Source organism: Electrophorus electricus, chromosome 15 (assembly GCF_013358815.1).
Source record: "Electrophorus electricus isolate fEleEle1 chromosome 15, fEleEle1.pri, whole genome shotgun sequence".
In the NCBI taxonomy this organism is placed as follows: domain Eukaryota; kingdom Metazoa; phylum Chordata; class Actinopteri; order Gymnotiformes; family Gymnotidae; genus Electrophorus; species Electrophorus electricus.
In genome coordinates this window covers 6,741,328-6,758,956 of record NC_049549.1, presented here as the reverse complement: position 1 = coordinate 6,758,956, position 17,629 = coordinate 6,741,328, and the positions used below count along the sequence as shown (strand labels likewise).

General features: G+C 39.5%; 2 protein-coding genes across 2 annotated transcripts in view; both read left to right on the top strand.

The window, feature by feature from the left end:
• The window catches only part of tnika (TRAF2 and NCK interacting kinase a), a 45,081-nt gene extending 38,626 nt beyond the window's left edge, over nucleotides 1-6,455 (top strand). The window contains exons 25-31 of the mRNA XM_035534128.1: nucleotides 100-243; nucleotides 520-654; nucleotides 1,119-1,219; nucleotides 1,356-1,505; nucleotides 2,167-2,326; nucleotides 5,861-6,000; nucleotides 6,110-6,455. Of these exons, the coding sequence (XP_035390021.1) occupies nucleotides 100-243; nucleotides 520-654; nucleotides 1,119-1,219; nucleotides 1,356-1,505; nucleotides 2,167-2,326; nucleotides 5,861-6,000; nucleotides 6,110-6,193 (914 nt within the window). The 3' untranslated portion in view covers nucleotides 6,194-6,455. The remainder of the gene's footprint in view (nucleotides 1-99; nucleotides 244-519; nucleotides 655-1,118; nucleotides 1,220-1,355; nucleotides 1,506-2,166; nucleotides 2,327-5,860; nucleotides 6,001-6,109) is intronic.
• Nucleotides 6,456-9,156: 2,701 nt separating this feature from the next.
• On the top strand, nucleotides 9,157-15,560 carry slc2a2 (solute carrier family 2 member 2). The gene is made up of 11 exons (XM_027008579.2): nucleotides 9,157-9,165; nucleotides 9,769-9,873; nucleotides 10,123-10,301; nucleotides 10,934-11,058; nucleotides 11,507-11,622; nucleotides 12,102-12,264; nucleotides 12,612-12,799; nucleotides 12,923-13,027; nucleotides 13,714-13,815; nucleotides 14,182-14,385; nucleotides 14,553-15,560. The coding sequence occupies exons 1-11, from the start codon at nucleotides 9,157-9,159 to the stop codon at nucleotides 14,754-14,756; spliced, it is 1,500 nt and encodes a 499-aa protein (XP_026864380.2). The 3' UTR covers nucleotides 14,757-15,560.
• The last annotated feature ends 2,069 nt before the right edge of the window (nucleotides 15,561-17,629 follow it).

Genomic DNA, 17,629 nt, shown 5'->3' with positions numbered 1-17,629 from the left:
TTCATAAGCGTGCATGTTGATCATTTGATTTCTAATGGGTTGATTCTGGCTTATAGAACAACCTTTGATGTCTCTGTGTTTGCGTATGTGTTCGCTCAGGTGTGAATCTACTGGTGGGCACGGAAAATGGCCTGATGTTGTTGGACCGGAGTGGGCAGGGAAAGGTGTACAACCTCATCACCCGGCGCCGCTTCCTGCAGATGGATGTGTTGGAGGGCCTCAACGTGCTTGTCACCATCTCAGGTGGGTCTGGTTCCTCTAACCTCCACCATCTTTGGTGGGTCTGATTACTCTAACCTCCACCATCTCAGGTGGGTCTGACTACAGTATATGCCTGAAATGATCAAGATAGTGTTGCTATCCTCGCCGAATCTTCATTGCTAACTGACTACACCAATTTCTAATAGATTTTTACTTTTCTGTTGTGAAACCCATGAGCCACAGCCTTAACAGTACCTCTGATTGTAACTATACATCCTTGGGTTTGACATGACACTTGCTGCCTGTGTGTCTCTGCAGGTAAGAACAACAAGCTGCGTGTGTACTACCTGTCCTGGCTAAGGAACAGGATATTACACAACGACCCCGAGGTGGAGAAGAAGCAAGGTTGGATCACTGTGGGGGAGCACGACGGCTGTATGCATTACAAAGTCGGTAAGTACCCCTTCAGCTATAACTACCTTAGACCAATGTTTTCTATTTCTTGGGACATTTCCTATCATTCACACCAGTGTGATGATGAACAAAGACCTTCCATTCTGCAGATTTTCACTGGTCTAACACAGATATTTCAGTGCATCTACTAGATACTAAGGTCTTCACTAGTTAAGTCAGGATGGTTAGAGAAGGAACCTTCAACCTGGGCAGGGCTGTGACCCTCCATTACTAGATCAGAGTATTTAACAGGATTTTAAACTCTTAGCTGAACCTTAGAACCCAGACTGATGTCCAAAGCCCTCCAGTGTGGTGGGAGCTCTGAGCTCTATCAGAATTAAGCTGTCAGGTTAGGAAGGGATTGTCTAAGACAGGGGCTGGCAATAAGAACTCTGTTACAGTCCTAAATATCAGGATACTACAAACTGAGCTGCAGATAACAATTTTTTTTTTTTTTTTTTCAGTGAAATATGAGAGGATCAAATTCCTGGTGATTGCATTGAAGAACTCGGTTGAAATTTACGCCTGGGCTCCCAAGCCGTACCATAAATTTATGGCTTTCAAGGTATAAGGCATAGCAAAGATTTGCATATAATAAATTTACTTTCAGTGTTTCGGCAAGTCTTTACATTAGCATAGGTAAAATATAAAATCTCTCTCTCTCTTTCTCCATCCCTCCCTCCATTCCTTCTTCCATGTAGTCATTTACAGAGCTGCAGCACAGACCTCAGTTGGTGGATCTGACTGTGGAGGAAGGTCAAAGGTTAAAGGTGATCTACGGCTCCAATGTGGGCTTTCATGCCATTGACGTGGACTCTGGAAATCCCCATGACATCTATATCCCATCCCATGTAAGACATTTGGATGGAATATCAATCACATCACATACATTCAGTAAGAGAAAGCACACGTTTCACAATCCTTTTAGCACAATGGAGGGAGAGAATAATAAGAATTGAACAAAAAACCACAGACCCATAAAAGAGAGTATCTGGAACTATTTTGATAGTTAAAATCAAACTGCGTACAGAATGGTGTATAGATTATATTATCAGCACAATTAACATAGTAAGCCACTCCCAGAACCAGGGTTGAAGGCGATTCTGCCCACTGCTCAAGTAATAATTTGTGAGCTGGGTAGGAGTGTTAGTCTGGAGTATTAATCTTGTACACAGCAGTACCTGAATGAGCATAAGTGTGAATCTCACTGCCCTGTAAAAAGGCATATGTACAATAGCTCTGTGTTTCACTGTTCTTAAAACAGTGAGGGAGATGGGTTGTGTGCCAGCTTCCTTAGCCTTGGTGAACAAGATCTGTTCTTTTTTCTGCTCACACACATACAGTAACAGACACACACACAAGCACACACACAGGGGCCCTCTAGTGGAGCCTGTAGCCACTGAGCTTGCTTGCTCATTCTCTTTCTATCTCTCTCTTGCTCTCTATCTGTGTGTCTCTCTCTCCCTCTGTCTGTCTTTCTCTGTCTCTCTTGCTCTGTTTGCCTCTGTGTAGATCCAGAGCAGGGTGTCTCCTCACGCTATTGTGGTATTGCCTAAAACAGAAGGGATGGAGATCCTATTGTGTTATGAGAACGAGGGCGTTTATGTCAACACACGGGGCAGGATCACAAAGGACGTGGTGCTGCAGTGGGGAGAGATGCCCACCTCTGTTGGTAAGCCCCACCCACGCACCCATTTCTGTTGGTAATCCATGCTCTCACACACCAGTCTCTGTTGGTAAACCTCACCCACACAGTGCACACTTGGCCGACTGGACTGAGATAGAAAACATATTTAGCAGGTCACAATAATATGTCCTTGGAGTTTCAAATGGGTGATTACATAGACAAATAAATGTCTCCAATAATACAAGATTTTCCAATAATGTCCCCAATAATACAAACATTTAGAACCCTATATAATACTATTATATTTTATGTACCCTTAGAAGTCTGAACATGATTTTCACATATTTGCCTTGTCTTATGTCATTGGTCACTAACCCTCCTTGAGACTGACCTACTTGCAAAGTAGGCTAGCTCATTAGGGTGTGTGAGTGTGTGTGTATGTGTGTGTGTGTGTGTGTGGTTGGACGTTCACTGTCCCCTACCAAATTTCTACTGTCCCGAACAAATCTTTGTATTTTAAAATGTTATTTACATATAAATAAGAACACATAAGCTAATATATTTAGTTAAGGTCTTTTATCGTTAAAATAAGTGTACATTCTCACCAAATACTTTCACTTGTTTTCTTTTTGTTGTAAATAAGCAAAAATTTCATAACAAACATCTTTCTCTTTAATTTTGTTTTGACTGGATGCATGTATGGATAAGACCATTTTTGCATTACAAGCGGTTAAATATGCAAATGAGTTTGGCATAGATTAAGTTGTTAACACATTGTGCCCCCCCCCCCAACATGAACTGGCCCAACCAGGCAAGTGATTTTTCAGGCAAGTGATTTTTCTGTTGTCCCGACGTCAAGTTTTATTTTCTCTGGGCATTCGGGCAATTATTATTGTTGAATCCTTAGCCACACTTTTCGTTTTCTGTTTGTGCAGCTGAATGGTGCTAGATTGGGCCACAGTAAAGAGGAGCGAGTGTCTGATAACAGTAACCGCTCCCCCATGTGGCCTGTAACAGTAAAGAGGACTGAGTGTTTGGTAACAGTAACTGCTCCCCAATGTCCCATGAGGCCTGTAACAGTAAAGAGGAGCGAGTGTTTGGTAACAGTAACTGCTCTCCCATGTAGCCTGTAACAGTAAAGAGGACTGAGTGTTTGGTAACAGTAACTGCTCCCCAATGTCCCATGTGGCCTGTAACAGTAAAGAGGAGCGAGTGTTTGGTAAAAGTAACCGCTCCCCCATGTGGCCTGTGCTTTGTGGAAGGAGATGAATGAGGTTCACCAAAGGTATAATAGTATTTGAACTGTCTATCAACTCTTTTCATGCTATGAAAGTTGTGAGCGTGTGTGTGTGTGTGTGTGTGTGTGTGTGTGTGTGTGTGTTGGCTGTAACACTTGTTTGTGGCACTGGAGGACAGGATTATTCATTTTGGAATTGTCTCTCTGGACCTGGTGCTAATCAGCAGGCGCATTACTGTTTAGTGGTTGCCATTACTCACTAACAGATCGCTGAACACGAGAGTGAATGAGTAGAATCACTTTAGCTACTTTGTGCTGTGATTTGTGTTAGGACTGTGCAATATATCTTAAAAATATTATTACTGTGATACTTATTATATCACTACAATTCACATCTGAAGACATTTGTAATATTGCAGTGCTTTCATGCTTCGCCTGCTGCAGTTCTGTGGTTCCATTTTCTTAGTAGTCTGCATTTAGTGTCGTTTAGCGCTCATGAAATAAGTTCTTTAAACCATAACATGCTAATCCTTAATTAGCATTGTCCTTTATATCTTAATGTGATGAGGTCTGTTCCAAGTTTTTCTTGAATGTGAGAAAGAAAAGGTATATACACTATGTGTGCATATATGTATTTGATATATGGTATATATACACCGCGTTCCGAATTATTATGCAAATGCAATTTTTATCTGATTTTCCTAAATGTTCAATGCAAATGACAGTCAATATAATTTTCAAGTCAGCAACTGTTAGAGTATAAATCTAATTTTATTGAATAAACCTCCCAATGATAACAGTATTTTTTTCAAAAATAAAATAACTCAAAATGCACTGTTCCAAATTATTATACACAACAGAGTTTCAAAACATTTTATAGGTTGTAAAGAACTGAAAATGGTTCATTTGTTGAATTTGCAGCATTAAGAGGTCACATTTACTGAAATCAAAAGCTATTTCAATAAAAAACATCTTAACAGGCCAAGTTACATGTTAACATAAGATCCCTTCTTTGATATCAGCTTCACAATTCTTGCATCCATTGAACTTGTGAGTTTTTGGAGAGTTTCTACTTGAATTTCTTTGCAGTATGTCAGAATAGCCTCCCGGAGCTGTTGTTTTGATGTGAACTGCCTCCCACCCTCATAGATCTTTTGCTTGAGGATACTCCAAAGGTTCTCAATAGGGTTGAGGTCAGGGGAGGATGGTGGCCATACCATGAGTTTCTCTCATTTTATGCCCATAGCAGCCAATGACACAGAGGTATTCTTTGCAGCATGAGATGATGCATTGTCATGCATGAAGATTATTTTGCTACGGAAGGTATGGTTCTTCCTTTTGTACCATGGAAGAAAATGGTCAGTCATAAACTCTATATACTTTGCCAAGGTCATTTTCACACCTTCAGGGATCCTAAAGGGGGCTACCAGCTCACTCCCCATGATTCCGGCCCAAAACATGACTCCGCCAGCTCCTTGCTGATGTCGCAGCCTTGTTGGGACATGGTGGCCATCCACCAACCATCCACTACTCCATCCATGTGGACCATCCAGGGTTGCATGGCACTCATCAATAAACAAAACTGTTTGAAAATTAGTCTTCATGTATGTCTGGGCCCACTGCAACCGTTTCTACTTGTGAGCACTAGTTAGGGGTGGCCGAATAGTAGGTTTATGCACAACTGCAAGCCCCTAGAGGATCCTACACCTTGAGGTTCTCAGGACTCCAGAGGCACCAGCAGCTTCAAATACCTGTTTGCTGCTTTGTAATAGCATTTTAGCAGCTGCTCTCTTAATCCAATGAATTTGTCTTGCAGAAACCTTCCTCATTATGCCTTTATCTGCACGAACCCATCTGTGCTCTGAATCAGCCACAAATCTCTTCACAGTCTGATGATCACGCTTACGTTTTTGTGAAAAATCTAATGTTTTCATACTTTGTCCAAAGCACTGCCCTATTTGACACTTTTTGGCAGCAGAGAGATTCTTTTTCTTTCCCATATTGCTTGAAACCTGTGGCCTGCTTAATAATGTGAAACATCCTTCTTAAGTAGTTTTCATCTTAATTGGGCTCACCTAATTATCTAATTATCACAGGTGTGTGAGATTGATTTCAGTGATCCAAAGAGCCCTGAGCCACAATACCATCCATGAGTTTAATTGAAAAACAAAAAGTTAAATCTTTATGACACTTAAATCCAATATATATATATATATATATATATATATATATATATATATATATATATATATATATGTATGAGCTCCACTTAATTTAATAAGTGTCACAGCCGGTTACAGGTCCTAAACAGGTTGTTTTATTATGCATGTGCTTTTTTTCAGCCTACATCCACTCCAACCAGATCATGGGCTGGGGAGAGAAAGCCATAGAGATCCGTTCTGTGGAAACGGGTCACCTGGATGGGGTCTTCATGCACAAGCGAGCCCAGAGGCTTAAATTCCTGTGTGAAAGGAACGACAAGGTAAGTGCTCTTCTACACAACTGAGATCTTTAAAAGTGAGGTGCCTGAACTTTCCCTGCGAGAGAACTTTCTCTGTGACAGTGGCATTTCGCCCCTCCTCCCCGTGCAGGTGTTCTTCACCTCTGTGCACTCGGGCGGAAGCAGCCAGGTCTTCTTCATGACATTGAACAGGACCTCCATGATGAACTGGTGAAGCCTCTCAATTGCTGCTGCGTCAGAGCCTTATCTCCTTTTAACACTGCACCTGTGAACTCTTTCTCCATTCAAACTGAGCTCAGAAACAGGCCAGCGCTCCCTTGAGCAGAGAGGGGTCCCAGAGCTGCAGATTTAAGCCAGCAGTATGTGGACTCACAGCGCTGCCACAACATGCTCCTGGAACCTGTGAAGTCACTTTTCTGACCTATTTGACAGTTCTATCCATTGTTTGCATGATTGTAATATTGGGCAATTTTAAAGTAAAAAAACTATATGCAGATAACTGATCAAAATTTAGACTGATGGTCTAGGCTCATAAACAGTAACTGTTTAGAGATCACCTTTTTTTTTACATCTGCGATGTAAGTTTTGCCCACTATTTTTAAATAATTTTTCAAACTTGTATATGGAAAAACAGGTCTTGCTCTGGTGCTTATTTGACATACTGTCAACTATCAAAAGTACTGTCTTGCAGAGTCTGAATCTCTCTTTACATCAGCCAAACATCAAATGGATTATGGATTGATTTAAGGTTAGTTTAGGGACATTTGCTGTGGATTCAGGCGTTTACATTGCAGGCACACAAGGATGGAGGCTAATTCCACTTACTATACCTCAATTTATTTTCCCTTCTTCCAGTTTTGCTTCTATCCTCATAATTCTGAAGTTGTAAGTGGGGTGAGGGCAGAGTCACAAATCTGTGAAATAAGGTGCCAGCAGTTCCTCACGAAAGGTCTTCATCACTGCCTGCGTACATGTGAACACTCAGGCCTGTCAGGCATCTCTGAAGGAGCCTTTGAGGATTTCTGAATAGTGCCTAGCACAATCTAAACTTGAAAAGTGGATAATGCTCCATTATTTATCAGTAGTGTTGCCACAAATATGAGATCATCACTGAAATTATTTCTCAACACTGATGTTTTTATTTTAGATTTGCCCTTGTTTTTTAATAAATGTACATATATAGTAATATTTTAATAGGAACATCCGGTACAATACCACATTACAATATTAAATTATAAACTGGGGGCCAAAACATTGCAGGAAAGGGAGTGCATTCTTGATCTTAATGTTTTAAAATAAATATATTTGTGATGGATCATAATTTGCAGATGAATATATATACTAATCAGTACCAAATGGCAATGTTTTTTTATGAAGAAGCTGTCATTTTGTGTAAGATGATTAAGAAAAAAAAAAAAACTGGTACCAACTTGAGTTAAATGTTTGAAACTACATAAATCACACTTAGCTGATGGGTCAGTGTGTTCAGTATATGTCAAAGCAACAATGAAAACACGTTCACTGTTCACAGATTTTCTTTCATGAGATTTTCAAGGATGATTTTAAAAACAAGATGAACTACTCTGACACTCCTGTGGTACTCAGTTACTGATTTAATGTTGAACACTGTTTCATAACAATTCAATTGATTTTAAACATAATTTTACCAGTAGCTCCTTTATATAAACATATTATTATTCTTGCATCACACTTAATTTTTTTAATACTTCAGAGAGGCATCATTTAAATGCATAGGTTCTTACAGAGGTCACTTGTAATTTGCACGATATATATAGAGAGAGAGAGATTAGGGCTTACATAGCTAAGGATGTTTTAATTAAGCGAGGACGGAACAAAGCTTTCAGCAATAACGAGTCTGCTTTTGTGGTAGAAACACTGTGGGCCAGTGCAGGGTTCAAGATCACTCACCTCACTGTGCTAATTTTATTGCCATTGACACTTTGACACCAGAACTACTGTTTATGCTTCCTATGCTATTTGAGTTCTTTTATTACTCTGTGTAACTCTTGTAATTCTTATTGTAAAATTATTCTTTTTTGTTATTAATTTGAAGAAATGAGAAAATAAATGAAACTAGTATCTTTTCTACAGTTGTATGTTGTTGGAGAGCTTTTATGGTACACACAGACACACACACAGACTGTAACGAATGCCCAAGTGCTGAATGGCGTGAAGCAGGATGCACAGACTTCCTTGACATGGACGAACATTTAATGGAAACATAAAGATGACGGCACCCACGTGTTACATCCTATGAACGCAACATAGTTAACACTGAACAAACACGATAAACCCGGTTGCATTTAACAACAAGAACATTTAACATGAACATTAACACTTTACGTCAACAATAACCAACAACACTGCACACAATGACAAGAGTTTAAATACACAAAAGACTAACACAATCCAGGTGTGTGCAGGTGTGGCTACAAACATGATCCTCCCACTGCACGTGACGGGCCAAACCACGTGACTCGCGGAGGGCAAGCGTTCCGTGACACACACACATAAATCAACTCAAACACAATTTGTGCACCAGTGTTGCTTAACAGACAATATCTATCTATCTATCTATCTATCTATCTATCTATCTACCTATCTCTTGCTTGCTATAAAAAGGTTCCGCATGTGTGCGTGCGCATGTGTGAGACAGAACAGCTTGTTCAGGAGATTCTCTTAGAATCTTAAATAGTCATCTCTTGGAGAATGACCCTCAGACTTTACTCTTGACCAGAGCTGTAACTGGGCATGTTTACCCAGTCCTGCCTTTAGCATGATATGAAATTGAGTGAGCATTATTGACATGCTTTGTATCCTAGATTATTTACTTTAAAAGTGTCCCACTTGTTGAAATACTCCACCACAGCACTTGTTTGTTAGTACACAAACCAACAAAGAATGAATTCCTGTTATGTTGGCAGAGAAGATGAAAAGGATTCATTGGGGGTTTATTTGTGGTCGGCTAAATGGGGAGTGGGAATTTTACTGCAATGTGGGGAAAATTGATCTAGCCATAAGGTAGTGTTCAATGTGCAGATGTCCTAGTGTCCTGTGTGTGACCATGTGTTGATCATTTACCTGTTGAAAAAAACGCCAGAGAACCTTAGAGCTTTATTTGCTGCAGCAAGGAGTTTGTCACTTGCTTTTGCCGACATGGAGAAGGTAAATTCATGTTTTTTATGTATTACTGATTTCGGAATTAATACAGAAGAAAACAGTTTATAGATATTTGAATTTTGCAGAAAGATTTTAGCAAAATCATTGCATGGATGTGTTTCTACATGTGTCGTTTTTGATTATGATAAGCCACATTTTTTGGGTAGCATATTCTGACACTTGATAACTTAGCACTGACTTAATCATCGAACCTTTGTCATATGGTTCCAGGACAGGACAGCACTTACACTGCTTAATATTTTGTATGGCTTAATATTTTCCTCCCCACCACACTAGGCTGATCATGTCAGCTAATTATCAAGCCATTAATTTGCTGACTGAGGGAAAAGGACAGAAAAACTTTCAAATGTACTATGTAGCTTTTCTAATTTAGATTGTGGAGGTGCCACCATATTAAGGTATTATTCACTTTTTAAAATTATTATTAACAACAACAACAATATGACATTTTTCAGAGTATTGCTCTGAATTTTGCAGATTATGTCACAGTGGTATATTGATGTGTACAATGCCAGTGAGTTGCTGTGCCCATGTGTATGGATATGGTTTTGTTGGGTACTGAAGCTGGTCGGCTCCTGTTGTGTTTGATTCATACAACAGCTCACTGGTACTCTGGTGTTGGCTGTGTTCACTGCTGTGCTGGGCTCCCTCCAGTATGGCTATAGTCTGGGCGTCATCAATGCCCCACAAAAGGTCAGCCATCACCCTCCACACAATGTATTACTACAACCTGATTTCAGTTTATGATAAAAGAATAACATACTGATTTTCATCTAGAAGCAATGTTTAAGGTGCAGAATGACTCTAATCTGTACCTTAGATCCTCTGTTCGCAGAGGTAATTGCCTGAGGTTTATCTTCTCTCAAACCAACAGTGCTAGTCTCAGAAAACAAATATGTCATCAGCTTTAAGTGCCATAGAAATGTTACTTCTTTGTCATAGGTCATTTTAGGACACTATGCACGTTCGCTTGGATTTCACAATTTGTCTACCAGCCTGCCAAAACAGCCAGAGTCTTCATCCATGCTGACCATGTACTGGGCCTTATCTGTGGCCATGTTCCCCGTTGGTGGCATCCTATCCTCCTTCTTGGTGGGATTTGTGGCCGACTTCAGAGGAAGGTTAAGTAAAATACAACAACAACAACATCAATAAATAAGGACCCTGTGTTCTACTGCTCTGCACATGCTCTTCTTGTGCTTTAGGTTTGTGCTTTGGGCTTGTTCTTTAGGTTTGTAATTTGGGCTTGTGCTTTAGGTCTGTGTTTTGGGCTTGTGCTTTAGGCTTGTGCTTTGGGATTGTGCTTTAGGTTTGCTTATTGCTGACAAGTTGAAACAGAGGTGTCATACATTTTGTGAAACACAAAAATGTGCCCCCAAAAGCCTTAAGTACATTTGTGCTAAACCATGCTTTTATTGGACAAGAAGGTAAAATAGGTTTTAAAAAAGATAATATCGCAGACATTTGATTTGATCTGCTTTGATTAGATTTTTTTCCCAGATTAGGCTGTGTCCAGCATACCACCCTTTATGTGCTGAAGCATTCATTAGAAGTGAATGGATGTCTTTGCTCAGCTCCAGATAGTGTCCGTATTGTTTATGATAGACCTTATGTATTTTGTACTTCTGGGTATCAGCATTGATCCCTGTATTATACAGTATTCTAGTTCATTGGTATGTTGGACTCTAACCTACTGTACTGTACTAGGATATATTCTATGAGTAAATGACAAAGCATGTATTTTCTCCTGCAGGATCAAAGGCATGCTGGTGCTGAATATACTGGCTATGGTTGCAAGTCTGCTCATGAGCCTGGCCAAGATGGGCAGCCCTCACATCATGGTGATATCTGGACGGGCTCTCATGGGCTTCTACTGTGGTAAGACAGAGAGGGAAGACCTCTTCCAGGCCTGCTCCTGTAGATCTCCACCCTGTAGAGCCTAGTTCTCTTACACTCTCTTCTCTTTAAAATTCCCTTACTAATTGTAATTGTCTTTGAAGCAGATAGAATTAGTCTACTCTGAATACAAGATACATGTCTATAAATAGGTTGAATAATCTTATCAAACATATGGGTCATATAAATATTAAACATATTGCTTACATTCAAGGTAGATGCTAAGAGGAAATTTATTGGAAAGAAAGCCATCATACACTGCAAGAAAGTTGTGGACTTTTATCATCTTCAATATGCACACAGTAGGAGAATAGGAATGGTACCGTATCCAATCCATTTTTGTGTAAAACTCCACCATTATGAGCTGTGGTTTATAGTCACAGTGCTTGCTTGACTGCTGTCTCCAATGCTCTGTCCATCTGTCTTGCAGGCCTGTCGTCTGGGCTGGTCCCCATGTATATTGGGGAGATTGCTCCAGTGAAGTACAGAGGTGCTCTGGGAACCCTTCACCAACTGGCTATTGTAACAGGAATTCTTATCAGTCAGGTGACTGTTGAACATGCATGATACATCAATGCACTTACAATAGAAGTTAGAAGAGGGTTCAAAGGTTGTGCACTGAAAAACTAACACACATTGATTATGCTAGTGAGCACTACAGTTTGGTTATTTGGAATGCAGGCTGGTTGCAGGTTATGGTGTGATTGTAGTGAATTATTTGATGGCTTTATAAAATGACTGGTTGTGAAATGTTTCTGCCACAGATTCTTTCTCTTATTTGGTCAATCCATGAAGATGCATAAAACTTCTTTATAAGTAAATGTAAAAAAACACAAAACAAAACAAAAATCCCCAATCATGTAATATTCTTCACTTGTGGCATATATGTGAAACAATATAAAAAGCTATAGACAAATCTCAATAATTAACAATCATAGCCATCATTATACATCCAGACAGGAAAGAAGGGTGCTTTCCGTAAAAAATGCCAGGTCTGTTTGACTGTATGTCCTACTTTGGTTTAGGTCCTTGGCCTGGACTCCCTTCTGGGTAATGATAATATGTGGCATGTGCTGCTGGGTCTGTCTGGAGTGTTTGCTGTCCTGCAGAGTTTCCTGTTGCCCATGTGCCCAGAAAGTCCACGCTACCTCTACATCAAACTGGGCAAGAAAGAAGAAGCCTGCAAAAGTATGGCTCCAAGCCTAGTTACTGGAGGCTTCCCATACACAGTTCCATTCTGTCATCTGCTTGTATAGTTCATATCTCTTAGGCCATCATCTCCCAGTCTTAAGGCTGTTGAGGGCCTAGTTAATGTGGTTGATAATTGATTAAGTTAAACTATATACCTTTTATAAACTTTACAGCGACCTGTATGGTTCATGTTTTCAGTGCTTTTTATTTGTTGTCAGTGAATCAGTTGATTTATATCAGACATCTCAGCAGGAAGATTATTGAAGCTGTCAGGGGGACAAGATGGTTCCAGTGACATGGTAAGACTCAGGTCTCTGTTTCCTTCTGCCATTCCTCAACGAAAGGTTTAAAAAGGTTCAAAGGCAAGTATGACACATCCAGGGACATAGCAGAAATGCAGGCTGAGAAGGAGGAGGCCATGAAAGAGGCACAAGTTTCCATGTGGATGCTGGTGCGCTCCCAGGTGTACCGGCAGCAGCTCTTTGTGGCGCTGATGATGCATCTCTCTCAGCAGTTCTCTGGAATCAATGCAGTGAGTTCCTCCTTCCCTTTATACTCCTGCTTTATTGGCCATATTATTGTGATAGTCATTTTATGGCCACCATTTTCTTTTCAGGCAATATTTGTTCTTATCTACGTGTTGTTTTATTTCCAGATTTTTTACTACTCCACTGACATTTTCCAAACGGCAGGCGTTGCTCAGCCAGTCTATGCCACGATTGGAGTCGGGGTTGTAAACACTGTGTTCACCCTCGTGTCTGTAAGCACATGCTAATTTAAAGTTAAACACTGCTGCTTAGGAACAGGTACACATCACTAGGTAACACCAGAGTGCTGTTCTATCTGGGGACAAGTGGTCTGACAGACATTATGTTCTTTCAGGCCAGATCTGCAATTAGAGCTGCCCAAAAGTGTTCAATTTAAACAGGGTTTAAACAGGCTGCGTAGATGCAATATAATTGATGACACATCCCAGATATTCTTTGATGTTGTAATTCAAGTGTCTGATTAAAAATGACATTGATTAGAGGTGGTTTTTCAGCATGTCATCTCTGTCATTGGATTTTGAAAAAGTGTGTCATCTGCGCGTGTGACATCCTGACATGTTTACATGTATGAGTAGTTGCATAATTCTAGAGGTGGAGTCTACAAGTGCACTTTGATCTCTGGCCATATGTGGAGCACTGCCAGGTCTTACTGGCTTTGGACTGCTTATCTGCTGGTTCAAGGACAGTGTGTTAGTGTATGCCTCTCTCACTAAAGATGAAAAAGCTCTCTGGAACCACACAGTTAGCCTACTTCCGCTTTGCCCAGTACTTACTAACACTGACATGTTACTATTAGAAATCACAACACCATATCACTGATTATTACTCAGTGAGAACTTCTTCAATTCAATGTACACACCAGAAATCACAGACATTTGAAACATTATATGACTTCCAGGTGGTCCTTGTGGACCGTGCAGGCAGAAGAACACTCATGTTGGTGGGGTTGGCAGGGATGTGCCTCTGTGCAGTGGGAATGACAGTGGGACTTGTCTATCAGGTAAGCTCATAAAGGATGTCTGTTTTGTCCTTTCTCCTATAAAAAGCATCTCGTCATCTAATAATACTAGAAACAAGTTTATTGTATCATGAAAGATGGTATGAGGACATATTCTCATTTTTAAACAGACTGGAAGGGCTGAACTGCAAAACAGATATATATATATATATATATATATATATATATATATATATATATATATATATATATATACACACACACACACCCTTTAATTTGCTCTATGGATCAAAACTTGGTAAAACTTTTACAATGTCATGTACTAAAGTAGCTATTGTTGTTGTAATGGATATGTTGTATTGATTATTTCAGCTGGATCTAATGTCTTCTCCCATGTCCTCTTCACAGAACACATACTCTTGGATGAACTACTTGAGTATGACAGCCATATTCCTGTTTGTGTGCTTCTTTGAGATTGGGCCTGGGCCAATCCCATGGTTCATTGTGGCTGAACTCTTCAGCCAGAGCCCTCGGCCTGCTGCTATTGCGTTGGCTGGCTGCTGCAACTGGACAAGCAATTTCATCATTGGCATGTTCTTCCCATACGTGGAGGTAGAACATTCTCAAGACACCCTACTTGATTTGCATTACCAGTGTTGGAAACATACTTGGTTTTTTGTAAAAAGAAGCAAGCTGATTGGTGTAAACTTTTGCGTCATCCTCTTGTACAGGCACTGCTCTCTCTGACCATGTTTCTTTAATGTGGCTTTGCCTTGCAGGTGATCTGTGGAACATATGTGTTCATCATCTTTGTGGTACTCCTCTTCGGCTTCACGCTTTATACATGTTTCCGAGTGCCTGAGACAAAAGGAAAGACTTTTGAGGAGATAGCGATGCTGTTCCAGCATGGCCGGGTAGTTGTGGCTTCACAGCATGGGGTGGAGGCTGAGCTGGAGCAGCTCCAGGGGACCACTGAGGCCTGAGCAAGGCAACATCCAGCCTCAAATGGAATGGGGAGACAATGGTTTTATATATAAATACTATATACTACTAAAAAGAAGGACATACAAGAAAGAAGGTCCTACAAGTACAAAAAGAGAACCAAATCAAGCAAATGAAAGAAGAATATTAGTCTATTAGTCATTTATTTATTATATATCTGTTCATGGCAAAGTATATCAGCCTTTGGGATTACCTTTCAGAGATAAATTGAAGTTGAAATTTGAATCAGGTGATGTCAGTCAATGGGATGACAATCAAGTGTCAAGTTTACAATCAAGTTTATTTTAAAAAACAGGGTTCTAGCAAAGGCTGACCTTCACAACGTTTGTGCAAGTGTACCATGGCACGAAAAAATGAGATTTCTGAGGACCTCAGAAGAATTGTTGATGCTCATCAGGTTGGAAAAGTTTACAAAACTATCTCTAAAAAGTTTGGAATCCACCAATACAGTCAGACAGACTGTTTACAAACTGAGAAAATGCGAGACCATTATTACCCTCCCTAGGAGTGGTCAAAAAACAAAGATCACTAATTGTAGCAATGTTTTGTGGACAGATGAGACCAATATAGATCTTTTTGATTTAAAGGAGAAGTGTTATGTTTGGAGAAAGGAAAACACTGCATTCCAGCATAAAAACCACATCCCTTCTGTGGTGGTGGTAGTATAATGGTTTGGGTGTTTTGTTGCATCTGGGCTAATGGGTTAAGGGATTTGACTTGTAATTGGAAGATTGCTGGTTCAAGCCCCATCACTGCCACTGTTGGGCCCCTGCGCAAGGCCCTTAACCCTCAATTACTGAAGTTGTATTCAGTCATAATTGTAAGTCATTTTGGATAAAAGTGTCAGCTAAATGCTGTAATTGACTTGCCATCATTTATGGAACAATTAATTTGAATTTATACCCGCAAACTCTAAATGAAAATGTCAGGCCATCTGTCCTTGAGTTGAATCTCAAGAGAATGTGTATCATGCATCAAAACAGCACACAAGTCATTCTACTTAAGAATGATTAAAGGATTTGGAATGGCCAAGTCAAAGTCCTGACCTTAATCCAATAGAAATTATGTAGAAGGACCTGAAGCAAGCAGTTCATGGGAAGATACCCACCAACATAACTGTGTTGAAGCTATTTTGTATGGAGGAATGGGCTAAAATTTCTCCAAATGTTTAGCTGAGTTATTGCTGCACAAGGGCGTCACAAAAGATACTGAAAGCAAAGGTCCACATACTTTTGTCACTCACATATATGTAATTTTGAATAATTTTCCTAAATTAGTAAATGACAGTCTAATATTTTTGTCTCTTTTGTTTGATTTCATTCTCTTTATCAATTTTTAGACCTTATGTGTCAATCTGATGAGGTTTTAGGTCAAATGTATGCGATTCACAAACGTTTAAGCACCACTGAAAAGATGAGCAGTATTAAAAGGCAGGGGGTAGCTGTCAGAGGTGTTTAGTGAGCAGTGTGAACACATTTCAGAGTTCATGAATCCCATTTTTAATAATTTTTGACAAATGTAGTGTACTCTGTGAATAACTTCATATTGTATAAGGTGTGTGCTGGTGCTATTAGTTTTGTTAATACTAGAATGACTAAAACTGTGAAAATGTTCAGTCTCAAAGCTACAGTCTCAGTCCTTCTCTATCATGAATATACATAGTAAACATTAGATAATGGCCCTCTGATTGTTGGGCAAAAGCAGGGCTGATGTTCTCAGGATTGAGACATTTCAGTCCATGTAGCATTAAATGTATTTTTAATATACTTTAAAATCGGTGGTCAGAAATTAGCTGGAGTAATTATAAGCACTAACAAAGTCTGAAATTGAGGAAGTAAGTTAAAAAGCGAACGTTTTCCCTGACTTTTATTTAATAAGTTATGTGTATGGGTTTTATGTGAGATTATTTAAAATTACTGAACTGAAAAATTAGTATGAAATGTGTTGCACCCTTTTATATCCATTTGTGCAAATTTGACTTTTCTTTTTCTTTGATGGAAAGTTGGGGTGCATCTCAGTTGTGTAATACATACTAATACTAAAAGGTATATACTATATACTAATCATAATAGTATGCAATTACACACAATATTAATGTACTGAAGCCCTTTGTAGTGACAGGCAGTGATGAAGTATGCCAATGTTTTTCATACCAAACTACGATAATGAAGGCTACATTGAGAGATTTTTTTACATAAAACAAATGAAATAAAATGGTCAGTAACTGCACCTTTTACCATGTTTTGAGCTGGCACAGGCACACCCTCAAAAATATTAACCCTTTGTGTAAGTTCCAGTTTACTTCCTCTGCAGGGAAGCTAACATTACGTCAATGAAGCAGCACTAAGCTGCTCTGCGGCTGTCAGCACTTGTTATCAGTGAATACCGCCCTAGATTTCTCTGTGAGTTTATATATCACACTGACATGGTTATGGCTAGCTAACTTACACCAAATAAGTATTTCATAAAGATTTCATAGTTCTAATGAAACCATTGGTACTGCAATAGTTCATTGAATTATGGGACAAGAGTGTCCATGCACACCATACTGAAAAATTTACCAGTTCTAAGAATGGATTGTGGATTTTTGAGTATACTCAACTTTGAAACTTGACTATACTACATACTACATACTGAAAAACTAGTTAGATTAATGTGGAGATAATGGAGTCTAAAGATTTAAACCAGGATACAGCAGGGCTGGATGGGAATCACTGAGAATATGTAGTATATTTTTAACAAAATTGTAATTTTGATAGCAGATTTTCTGATATTGAGAGAGAGTGGAAGGTTCATCAAAGATCGAATCAGTTAACGTTTTGAGTAGTGGTTTGAGATTAAGTTTTTGCAGCTC

Coding starts and splice junctions, on each gene's coding strand:
- slc2a2 (XM_027008579.2), top strand. Junction 13,816..14,181: donor CAGTGGGACTTGTCTATCAG/GTAAGCTCATAA, acceptor TCCTCTTCACAG/AACACATACTCTTGGATGAA. Junction 14,386..14,552: donor TGTTCTTCCCATACGTGGAG/GTAGAACATTCT, acceptor TTTGCCTTGCAG/GTGATCTGTGGAACATATGT.